Source organism: Stegastes partitus, unplaced genomic scaffold, assembly GCF_000690725.1.
Source record: "Stegastes partitus isolate 25-593 unplaced genomic scaffold, Stegastes_partitus-1.0.2 Scaffold1230, whole genome shotgun sequence".
Taxonomy (NCBI): Eukaryota; Metazoa; Chordata; class Actinopteri; family Pomacentridae; genus Stegastes; species Stegastes partitus.
Genome location: NW_007578961.1, coordinates 34,105 through 46,122, shown reverse-complemented (window position 1 = coordinate 46,122; position 12,018 = coordinate 34,105). Strand labels below are relative to the sequence as shown.

General features: G+C 42.8%; 1 protein-coding gene across 1 annotated transcript in view; it reads right to left on the bottom strand.

The window, feature by feature from the left end:
• LOC103369034 (soluble guanylate cyclase 88E-like) overlaps positions 1 to 11,657 on the bottom strand; it is a 15,387-nt gene extending 3,730 nt beyond the window's left edge. The window contains exons 1-12 of the mRNA XM_008297615.1: positions 11,530 to 11,657; positions 10,940 to 11,072; positions 8,582 to 8,756; positions 6,956 to 7,047; positions 4,480 to 4,737; positions 4,242 to 4,386; positions 3,783 to 3,908; positions 3,544 to 3,664; positions 1,949 to 2,078; positions 1,376 to 1,522; positions 913 to 1,059; positions 308 to 464 (exon numbers count right to left, since the gene is read on the bottom strand). Coding sequence (XP_008295837.1) covers positions 308 to 464; positions 913 to 1,059; positions 1,376 to 1,522; positions 1,949 to 2,078; positions 3,544 to 3,664; positions 3,783 to 3,908; positions 4,242 to 4,386; positions 4,480 to 4,737; positions 6,956 to 7,047; positions 8,582 to 8,756; positions 10,940 to 11,072; positions 11,530 to 11,657 — 1,759 coding nt within the window. The remainder of the gene's footprint in view (positions 1 to 307; positions 465 to 912; positions 1,060 to 1,375; positions 1,523 to 1,948; positions 2,079 to 3,543; positions 3,665 to 3,782; positions 3,909 to 4,241; positions 4,387 to 4,479; positions 4,738 to 6,955; positions 7,048 to 8,581; positions 8,757 to 10,939; positions 11,073 to 11,529) is intronic.
• Positions 11,658 to 12,018: the final 361 nt, after the last annotated feature.

Below are 12,018 nucleotides of genomic sequence, written 5' to 3'. Positions count from 1 at the left end.
TCTGTGTCTTGTTCTGTGCACTTCATCTGGGCCTTCTGGTTGAAGGAAAATCCTTCTGCTACGCCCCAAGATCTCAAAATCATTTTTTTTGGGACTGTTACCGAAAGGCAGCAGAGAGTTTGAGTAGATAAAAAGCCTCAACTTCAGCTGTGTGAAGTCCAAGGATCAAGCCACTGATTCCCTCCCAGTTCTGCGGTTAACCCTGACCTCATACGAACAGCAACAGGGAACCTGCAAAACATCCAAATAATCTGGATGCCTTATCGCACATGAGCCGGCAAAGCTCCAGACAGTTTCGCTGTCTCACCGACTCTGATCTGGATATTATCCCCGGTTGAGGGGTCTTTAAGGTGGTCGATGGAGCTCAGCATGTCCAGGGCCATGTCGCAGATGTGGTGCGCGTGAAAGGTGGTCTTGTTGGGCACGCCCGCCACCACCATGTAGGCGTCACGGATCGTCTCCACCTGGACACAGAGGATGGCGACGAGTTGTACGGCGGGAATAGAAATGCAAATTTGCAAACTTGTTTATAGTTGCCGAAAATCTGAACTTTGAAGCTACAATGTGCTCCATGAATAGAAGTGTTGTAGAGACGTTTGCATGAAGAATAACAAATACTTTACATATATTATCTTTAAAAAGTTGATAATAGTCTGACCCATTTCTTCTGCACATAAAAAATATTTGCTAGATTTGCTAAATGAAACGTGCAAAATTCCCATAAAATGTAGATTTTTCTAATTATTTATTCATTTTTGTGCCGTTTATCTCAGTCAGTATTGTTTTAGAAGTTTTCCCTGCTGACAAAAAAGAAGAAAAGTCCAATCAGGCTTCACAAACAGACCTCAAAAGCACAAATGCCAAACATAAATAGTTAAGAGTAGTATGCCGTTGTTCCGTTCTTGCACTGACTTTGTAGACGTTGTGCTTCTCGCTCAGCGTGTCGAACACGATGTAGATCTCGTTCAGCATGTCCACCACCTGCATGGGTGTGATGTGGATGCAGATCTCGTTAAACTTGACCACGTCGCTGAACAGGATGGTCACATCTGGGAACACCTGGGGCCACACACACACACACAAAATTATGACGAGCTCACAACAGGAAAAAGTAATTCTGCTTCGTGTAGCTGCCAGGCCACAGCCACTGGTGCGTGGCGGACCCCTGACCCGAGCTGGCGTGGGATGATGAAACAAAGGTACTTGAGATGCAAGATGTGCTCTCTCTTTAAGTGACTAGAAACGTCTGCTCACAGTGTCCTATTAGCTAGAATAACTCAATTTAGCTGTTTTTTTTTTTTTTTGGAACATGATGTTTTTTTGTATTTCGTGAGCGCCGCTATCTGTGTTCACAAAACCCTGTCGTCTCTTGTACCTGGCAGGTCTCCAGAGCCGTGATTCCCTTCCTAAGGCGGTCGGCCACGGCTTTAGGGATCATGGCGTACAGCAAAGAATCTCCCCTCTTCTTTTCTTCATCCAGCTTCTTGATAATTTCCTGCAGCTGAGCATATTTTTGTTGCTCCTGGAGGATCAGAAACAGGATACAAGAGTCTACGGTTACAGTCGGGCCTCTCTTAAAGCTCAAGAATCCCTCTTTGCCTTCTTTAATCCTCCTAATCCACATCTCTCCTGCATGACTGAAGTAGCTTTAATGGGTGAAATCAATAGCGGAGCAGAGCTTTCACCTGAGCTCACCTGGTCCGGCTGCGGCACGCAGAGAACTGGCGCTTCTTACATTTTGTGCACCTATTGCATCATACAAAATGACTTGTGCTAGAAGTCATACAAGTGTTATAACAAGACATTTTATTTGATCACACGAACCGCCTCAGACTGCCCTCATACGTCATGATCTTGTAGAAGCGAGTTCTCACTGTTTAAAACAAATCTGCTCTGCTGGCAGGACGATCCGTCTCTCCGGGCCGAGGATTCGGGGTTTTTTCTTTACCTGATCGAGGGCCAGCTGCAGCTCAGCTGACTGCTGCGTCCCGGCCAAGATCAGCTCCCTGCTGGAGTCGTGCAGATTCAGATCGTTCACGTACACGCCCATCTTTATCATGTCCTCCACCGTCTCTATGCTGCAAGAAAACGAAGGAAATGAGGATGCATTAATGTCTAATCTGTAGCTCCTAATATCAGTCATTAAGAAGCACAACATCTAGAACTGAAGAGTGAAGGAAGAAGTCCAGGGTAGAGCATGAATATATTGATCTGCTGCCCTTTTTCCAGTAAATGATCACATAATGGCTGATATTAAAATAATACCTCATGTAGGCAGGGGTTGCTGTTGGTCCAACAACCCTGCAGGCCTGTTTTGTACATATAAGCACTGTGGTGGCGTAAACAGAAACACAGCAGCTTCTGTTTATTTCTGAATATTACACATAACTGCGCTTTCTCAGTTAGGCTGAAGTTAATGAAATATAACACTGTGTTTCACGGCTAACGCTGAGGGAATGTGTAGAAAACATGGCACACACTAAGAACAGCAAATTAACACCTCGGAAACAGAAACAGCGCCTCAGAAAATAAAAAGACTCCACGTTATAATATGAAACATACTAAAATAAGGGAAATATGAGATGTTTGGCTGCATAAACTATGTTATAAATAAAGGTTCTAGTGTAACATAACACCTTCATCTGGTCGAAGTTTGACTTATTCAAAACTAAAAAAAACTATTTTTAACAATCTCTTAGGTAAATTAATTTAGAAGAGAAAGAAACAAACGACTTTGACCATGAAGCCACAGCAGAACAGAATTAGAGAGACCAAAAAAACCCCCACTACAATGATTGATGCCCTACATGATCAGAACTGATACCGAGGCAGCTCCACTTGGATAATAGACACATGGAGGCTCGTGCAGTCCTTGTAGCAACAGAGCAGGACTCTTTCACACCTGATTAGACTGGGTATAACTTGGACCCGGCCTGATTTGGGACCTGGAGTTGGGTCTCTGTTTCTAGCATAGACTGTATAAAAGGTGGACGTAGCAACCGGCCCTGAAAAATGAAGCCAACCCGGAAGTGTCAAAAACCTGCAGTATCACTACGTCCACTAGCTACTGGCTCCAGAAAGCCCTGGCTCCAATAGAAATGAATTGAAAAGGAACAAATGCCGCTTTCCTACAGCTCGGGATTTTTTTCTTATTAGTTTTCATAGTCAAATCCAGAGATCAGGTGGCCAATCTGAAAATAAATCAATACTGAATTTTTAAAAAATCGTCAATATTTTGCGGCGCAAGGGGCGTGGCTGGCTTGATTGACAGTCGGCAGCGACGATGCAGGCGAAGCGAGCAGAAGGAGGTAAATGTGGGCGGGGCAGAGAGGGCCCGCCTCTCAATCCGTCTGACCAATCACTGCTCCTATGGCTCCGCCCCCCTCCCACGATTTTTGGCTCCAAAAATCCAAGATGTCAACCAGGAAGTAGCAAACCCCTGGCTTCATTTTCTCAGTGCAGAAACCAACGGGTGACGTTACGGTAGCTACGTCCATCTTTTATACAGTCTGTGGTTTCTAGGAGCGGACGGGATGATCTTACATGGGCGTCCCCAGGAAGATGAGGGAGTCCCACTGAGGGACATACTTCATCTGGCCCTTCAGGTGTAAAGGCTTCTTCGGAGGCTCCCGCATGTCCTCAAAGATGGTCTCGCTGCACTTTCCTGAGCAGAAGTGAACAGAGTTATGACTCAATCAAAGACGTGTTTAGAATCATGAAGGAAAGCCATTAACGGTTTACCGGCTCGTTTTGTAAAGCTTAAAGAGTAAAAAGGTTTTAACCGGTGACAGTCTGGAACGCCAGCAGTTCGATGTCCTCGCCTCCGGAGTTGGCAGCGCTGTTGTACTGAGTGAGGGAGCTGCTGTACTCCTGGTCCGTGCCCTTCATCTCCTCCGCTGCTTTTTGCTCTGGTGGAGGATGGATGACAAACGAAGCGGGATGAGTTAACCATGCAAGCTAACAAGGTCGTAGGAAAACGCTGCAGTGGATTCCAGTCACACACTCGGGCAATAACAGGAGAGCAACAGTCAGGAAGTGAACAGATGAAGCGTCTATATGCTGATGTGTTCAGGGTTCTGTCCAAATCAGTTTATAGTGTTTGAGGATGCATTTAGATTTGATAACAGTTTGATTCTAATGTCCCCCTGAATGGATCGTGAATGTTTTATTTTGCTCTCTCCAGATATCCACACGTTATGGATTTGAAATGATTAACAAACGTGAAAGCTTGAGACCGGTACCCGTTTCTTCTTCCCTCTTCGGCTTCTCGCTCTCCTCCTTCTCCTCTGGCTCCTCCTTGCTCAGTTTGGGGATGTTGACCTTCTGCTTGCTCTCCACCACCGCTTTGGACAGAAGCTCAAACACGTTGTTCAGATGGGTGTAGATCTGACCAAGGCAAGCAGAAAAGAGTTTTGTGCTTAGAATAGCGTTCCGGGCTGAGACTGAACATCATCGTGCGAGCGGTGAGTCCAAACTCACGTTGTCCCAGCTGAACTCCAGCATGGGCCTGACCAGCGTGAACTCTTCGTTGACCTTCTTGCCCTGGAGGTCGGAGAAGACCTCCTTGAGGCCGTCGCCGATGCGGTACATGGTCATGTCGCGGCGGAAGATGACGCTGAAGGGGAACATGTCGAAGAAGATGCCCCGCTTCATGGGCAGCTTCTCGTAGCTCGGCGCCGTCTTCTGCTGGGGCATGCGGTGCTTGAAGGCGGCGTTGTCAAAGTTCATCTTGTAAACCTGGAGCGAGACGAGAAGGTGGAGAAACCTCTGAAACACAAGCTGATGAGAGGAAGCTTGTGTTTTTTTGTGCAGAAGTGGGAGTTTTTCTCTTAACCCTCTGAACCCGCTGTCAGCTTTTCACTCGCTGTGGGCTCTATGGAAACAGCACAACCATGACTAGAAGTAGGTAGAAATAAAGGTGTTTAGGTGTTACTAATACTAGAATAAAAAAAATGTGAGGCTCTACATGCTATAGATAATTTACATTTACACTTTTACAGCCTTTAAGAACTGTATTTCACCATATTTCAAACATACGTCACCATGATGAACACATCCTCCAACAGTTTTCTGACACCTCGCGTCTCCGTTTGCTGCTTTAGAGCCACGCTGTATTTATTTTATTGATCAAGTACGTTTTATTTTCCTCTCAGTCTGTCTCGTTGTATGTTGGAAAGCTCAAACTCTTATGATTCTTTCTCTTTTTGCTATTTTTGGTGACCATAAATGGTGTAACATCTGTGATTTAAGGAAAAAAAAAAGTTATCATGCCTTTTTAAACCCTCGGATGGATTTTGTGAGTTTTAAGTGCACTTGATGAAGCAAAATGTAATGGCGTATTTCTATGATGCTGAGCTTTTGAAATATATTAAAAGCAAAGGCGTATATTTCTACTAGAGTTAAAAAAATAAAAATAAAAAAAATACCATCATAAGGCCGTACAGGATTTAATAAATATATTTATGGTTTCAGGCACCATTTTATGGAGTAGTGAGAGTACCACATGACAAACATAAATCAAGAAAAGAATAAAAAAAAATTAAAGTGGAAATAAAAAGAATAAACAAAATGAAAAAGTAAAAAATAATGTGGCAATATTAATCAAAAATAAATACTTCAAAGAAAAGGCTGATAAAAGTAGAAATATAAAGACAAATAAATAAAATAATAGAGATAATAATAATTTATTTATTTATTTTTAAAATTTATTTAGTTTGTTTTTTTTATATATAATTTTGTCATTTAATTTTTAAATTCTTAATTTTTAAAGTTATTTAAAATTTTTTATTAATTTTTTTCTTACTTTTTATTTGAATCATTTTTATTAATTTTTTATTTTTATTTTTGTTTTGCTTTTGGAAAAAAAAACTCTTCAGACAGTTCATTCATGTTTTTTCTAGATGTGCAATTTTTTATTTATTTATTTATTTTTTTAATATTTACAACTACAGATGTACTTTCTGACAAATCATCAGCTTTTATAAATTGGTTTGTGAGCATCAAGTCTGCCGTTTTTATATTGAAATTAACCACCATTCAGGAATCTGGTACCAAGTTGTTCTTACCATTACCATTACCGTTAAGTATGCTTTACTAGAATGGAGATTAAACTGATTCTAGAGTCCTTTTAGGACCTTTTTACAGTAACCGGGAAGTGCAAAACACTTTTACGAGTAAAATCAACTAGAAATGGAACGTACCAACTCTGAGACTGAACCGGGAGTGGTCACGGGGAGCGGTCAGTTGTCATTTATGGAGTTCATGGTGACCCACGATGGATAGCAACCGAGTTTTGCCCATTTTGTGGCCCACACACGAGCCGATTAACGCAGTTACAACCCGGCTTCATGCTTTTCAGAGACCTCAAGCTGACGTGAACATCATGCAAACATGACATCATATCTACGATCACAGCGTACGAGTGTCCCTCATTAAAATGCACTGCTGCAGCGTATCTGGTCCTTCCATCTGGTCCATGCCCTTTAAAAGTTCTAAAGACTGACCACACGAAAAACATCACTCGGTCGCTGGGTCATCATGAACTCCATAAATAACAACAACTCTTATTGGCCACTCTTATTACCACTTCCTGTTCAGCCCCAGAGTTGGTACGTTCCCTTTCCGGTTGATTTTACCCGTAAAAGTGTTTCGGGAGTGAGCCGCTTGCTCACCGTTTCAGAAATCAAACACTGTGCCGTTTTGCTTGAGGAACATCTCCAGAACAACGAGGCCGACGCTGGTGTCAGCTCACAGGTTGAATATTTCCAATCTGCTCTCCTGTAGATCTGATCCCACCCAGAGCCCCTTCCCAATAAGCACTCATCTCCGTCCAATAAACACTTGCCGTCTGAGTGCAAACAAGAACTCGTCTCGTCGAAAGCGACGGGATCATTTCCATGCTGATTGAACCGACAGACGGGTCAAGGTCAGGCACTCGACGGATCCGAGTACATACCACATACGTCATCTTCTCGGTTTCCTCTTTAGACAGGATCTCCACTTCGATGTCCGTGTTGTAGAATTGCCGTCCCACTTGAGAGAGCTGCCCTGCAGGAGTCAATAACGCACACCGGTCAAGGAGGTCGGCTTCAAGAGGTTTAGTCAGAACAGGCTCGTGTGAGCTTCATTCACCAGCTGACTGTACTGCTGAGCAGATTTCCATTCTGTTAGGAATCAGTGACTTTGTCTGGATAGATTAACCTTGTCTGGGAGTGTCACTGCTGCCGTGTCCTCATGAGCCAAATAATTACATTTTTTTCGGAGCGCGCAGAGGTTTGTTCTTCTTTTTTTTTGTACATTTTTAATGGAAAATCGACTTTAAATAGATTTTTAAAGGGGAATAGGTTTCAAAATAAAGTGCAGCTACATAAAACTAACTGTACAGCAGCTGCGTTTGGCAATTAATTTCTAATATTCTGTCTCATTTCAAGTTAAATCTGAAAATAAAATCAGCATAAAAATACAGTTACTACGCTGTTATGATGTTTGGGGTCCATATACGACACATTACTGTTTAGTAAAGAGCACGTTGGATTACAGGAACGAGCCTGTAACCAGCGAAGGAGAAGACAAATAACGGTGGATTCTCTGAGCAGCTGGGAAATAGAGTAATGGAGGGTTTTTCATGTTGTCCTGTACATCTTTTTTGAGTTCAACCAGTCAGCATTGAGACCCACGTAGCAGTCAGGTTTTGGTTTTTCTCCCCCCAAATATGAACCCTACAGAGGTTCTACAGGGACGGTTCTTGTGAAAGCTCGGCCCACCCTAAAACGACTAGTCAGGTTAATATCAATAATTAATGATGCTGTGAGGTCTGGCTATAATTTTTATATTCATTAAGTTCCTGGATTCATAACCCCGTCGGGTCCTACCTATATTATTACATGAGTTAGGACGTTCTCCATTTTTAATAACACTGTCGGGTCTTAACCTTAACGTGCGTCAAAGTCAGGTGAAGCAGTATTTATATATTTTATTAGGGTTTTAATCGCTCGTATGGGAAGAACTCGGGTTAAATCACTTGATTAATAACATAATAGGGTCTCGACTGTTTTGTTTATATATTGCAAGACTGGGATCTTATTCATTTGTTTGAATTCATCGTTTGACGTTTATTTTTTGTGTAATTCTGTTTTTGAGCGGTGCTACACGTGTTAGGTTCATACTATTATTTAGTTTTGTGCAGTTGGAAACAGTGATGCATGAAAAGACGCCCAGAAGGTAGAAAAACTACTAATAAAGCGCATGAAATGTTCAGTTAAAGGTGTAAGACGTGCTGCTCAGATTACATCTTTAATGCCGTTTGTTTTCTGTGAGCGACGCTTAAAAGCAGCACAACAGTTCTGAACCTGACAGCAAGTCTTCCTCAGAACAGTTTCCTATTCTTGCTCTGAAGTCATGCTTTTCTTAATCACCCCGCGATGCTCACAGCCTGTCCTCGCATGTCATAAAACCCACACAAACACGAGGGGGAAGATGTAAAGTGCGCGCTGAGGTTGGGGGTCAAACCCAGCTTCCTGTCGCTGCGGCGAGGAGTCGAACCCAACCGGGTGGGGGAACCGCCGAGCTGAGCTTCTGGTACCTTTGACGAACTGGGTGAAGCCCTTGCGGGTGCTGCGGTAGTGCAGAGTCAGGCTCGTCTCGCACTCCTCCTCCACGCAGAAGCTCGGCGGCTGCACCTTGGGGAAGGAAAAGCGGAAGTACTCGTGCAGGTTGTCCAGCTCGTTGATGAAGTCGCGCACGTTTCGGCCCAACACCTGGAGGAAGGCGGAGGACGGGGAAGTTTTACATTACGTTACAGCTCATTGCTTCGTCACTACATCTCAACCCCAACACAGATATTTAAGAGACCCAGTGATGGAACATCCTCCAATACACCAAAGTAAAAATTGTCAAAATAAAAGCATCACAAATTACCAGCAAAAATAGTTCAAGTATTAAAGGAAAAGGGCCGTTTGTGGAGCTACTTTGAACCACTTTATGTACAGTTTTATAAGCAGGGACACCAAATTATTCTGGCGACACACGAGATGATTAATGGAAGAAGAAAGACTGGTTCTGAAATGACTTTTTAGTCCAGATTTTTGGGGAGATATCGGAGCGCATGAACATAACTGATATGAAACCACGCGAGACGTTTAGAGGGAAGTTCACTATTTATAGCTCCGTTATCGACTCATCTGTACTGTGACCCCGACCACACGCTGCTTCTTAGATTGAGCTAAAAGAGAAAAGTTAAAAAAAAAAGAAAAGACCACTGGCTGGAGTGTTCTATTTAACAGTTTGATATATTAGCCAGTCACATCTCTAAATCCCTCTGATGTGGGGTCAGCGCACTTCCTTCAGCGTTTGTAAAGTTTTGAAGTGAAGAGGCTGAGGAGATGTGGCCTACAAAATAACAGATAAATGTGTTAAAGTCATTAACGGGTTTGCTGAGGAGCTATTTTAGCACCTGTGGCTAATTAGAAGAATAATGCATTCTACTTGCGAGCGCCGTTCTTGACACCCAAGGTCGCTTTAGAAGGAAACAAATACAGCAGAACAGATAAAAATTATACATATAAGAAAAGGAAATCGCAAAGAATAAACAGTCCTGAACAGTTTTGAGTCTGTGGAGGGAGTCTTGAACTCGCATTATAGCAGCTAGCTACCTCCCCTAGCAAAGTAGTGATAGCGGTTAGCATTGATGATGAAATGATGCGTGTTAAAATGTGAACAAACTAGCTAGCATTTGCTAAATTATGTTGATAATATGACAGTAAAAGATGCATGCTTTGGTCTACTTTATTTAAATTTGGCTATTTTTATTATAGCAGGTGTTAGCAGGCTACTTCCAACACCACCGTGTATGGAGGTCACAGTGGCTAGCTAGCAAGAGATGCTAACGGCTAGAAAGCTAGCTCTTGTGTATTCCTTGGTGAAACAGCACTACACTTTAGCACGGCTCTGATACATTATACTTGTGGAAAAATGTCATTATATGAGTCTTACAAAGCGGAGGAAGTGTTGAACCCGCATTAAATATAAGCTAACAATAGGCTAGCTACCTCCCCTAGCAATGTGATGCTAATGGTTAGCATTGATGATTAAATGATGCGTGTTAAAATTACGCAAATAAGCACTAGTAGTGAACAAACTAGCTGGCATTTGCCAAATTATGTTGATAATGTGACAGTAAAAGATGCATGCTTTGATCTACTTTATTTCAATTTGTCTAATTTTTATTAGCGCAGGTGTGTTTGTGCTTCCAACGTCACCATGTATGGAGGTCACAGTGGCTAGCTAGCAAGAGATGCTAACGGCTAGGGAACGCTTGTGTTTTCCTTGGCGAGCTAACACTACACGTTAGCACGGCTCTGATGCATTTTCCTTGTGGAAAAATGTCAATATATTAGCTAGCTACCATTTCTCAATGTCAACATCACGACTGGCAGCGACTGCTCATTTATTTATTAGGCCGTAAGTTGAACAGCGTTCTTTTGGGACCTTAAACCGAATCTGGGAGGGAACCAGCTTTCATGTGGTTTTCCTGATCAGTCATTTATCATTATTATGTTGTTTCTCTCTCACACACCCAGGATGCCATCGCTTTATTTAGGATTTATCAGATGAGAGCAACGCAACGCCACTTGTTAAGGGGTTTTTTTTCCCCTCCTGAGCTTCCTTGACTCCCTCTTCCTCATTGCATAGCTTCAGTCGGTGACAAGATGAGTGATGTGTGATTGACTGTGGTGAGCCGGTGTGCGCCAAAACGCCAGGACAGATGTATTTTTGATTGTCCTAGACCAGCCCTGTAAGATATTATACGTACAGGGACACGTTTCCCCTCAGATTCTGCTTCATTTGTCTCTTCATGGGGGAAAAAACATGAGCTGGGTTTCTACCAATATGTTACCCATCACAGTTTTAATTTTGCAGCTAAAGACGACCGCTGCGTCACCTTCAGGATCCGCTCGTATCCATAGTTTCCGATCCTCTTGACCATGTAGACCCCGAAGGCGTACATGAGCTCGTCGTGGGTCTTTCCCAGAACCTCGCCGGCTGCCTTCGCCAACCGCAGGATCAGGTTGTCACTGTTAAAGAAGGAGGAATGGATTAATCGTATTGTTTGAGTTGGTATTTGCTTGAAAAATCTATCATATAGAGAGAATTCTAATTCCAGTAAATCAAATTAAAATGCAGGAGTGGGAACAACATCAACAGTTTGTGCTAAAAAATCAAACAAATCTATTATTTTTGCGTCCTTACTGCGCTAAACTGCATCAGATTGTACATTTACATTCTGTCCACCTTGTGCATATCGTCACAGTTAACTACATCCCTTGTCAGTAACTCAGCTGGGGACTAAAAAAAAAGTTCTTGCATTTTTTAATATTTCAGAGTGCTGCACTTGAATTGAGCGAGTGGCTAAGTCCTGCTAGATTGCTCTGCTATTAGGTTTGTGTGCTTTGTCACTTCCCATTATGTCTTTTTTTTTGCAGTTCAAGCACTAAAAATCCAGACTCACAGCGTAAACCACAAAAAACCTACTTGTACATTTGATGTCTGACGAACTTGAGGTGGGGTATCTCCGCCCGGTTCTCGATCAGCCTCCACACATCCTCTCCGTAGGACTCGTTGATGTAATCGTTCACTGCTTCCAAATACAGGCCGTACATCTTCAGAGGGTTGGGACACCTCCAGACTTGCTGCCCCGCGTTAATTGCTTAACTGAGGAGAGAGCAGGTGAGAAACGGCACGTCTGAGATACAGGTTAAAAATAACACTGACCGTAAAAAACAAAACCTTCCCAGGATGCACCATTATCCTCGTGACATTAAAGATTTGGTTTTCAAGGCTAATTGCACAGACGTACGAATCTGCATGTACAGCGAAGGGAAGGAGGACATATCCCTTTACCTGTGTCTACTCAACCTCATGAAACCTTTAGGTAAACTCCAAGGCGCCGGCAACATCTGAGAAAAGAGCAAGATTGTCAAACGAGAAAAAAACAAGCGGCCGTGACTGCACATGTCTGCA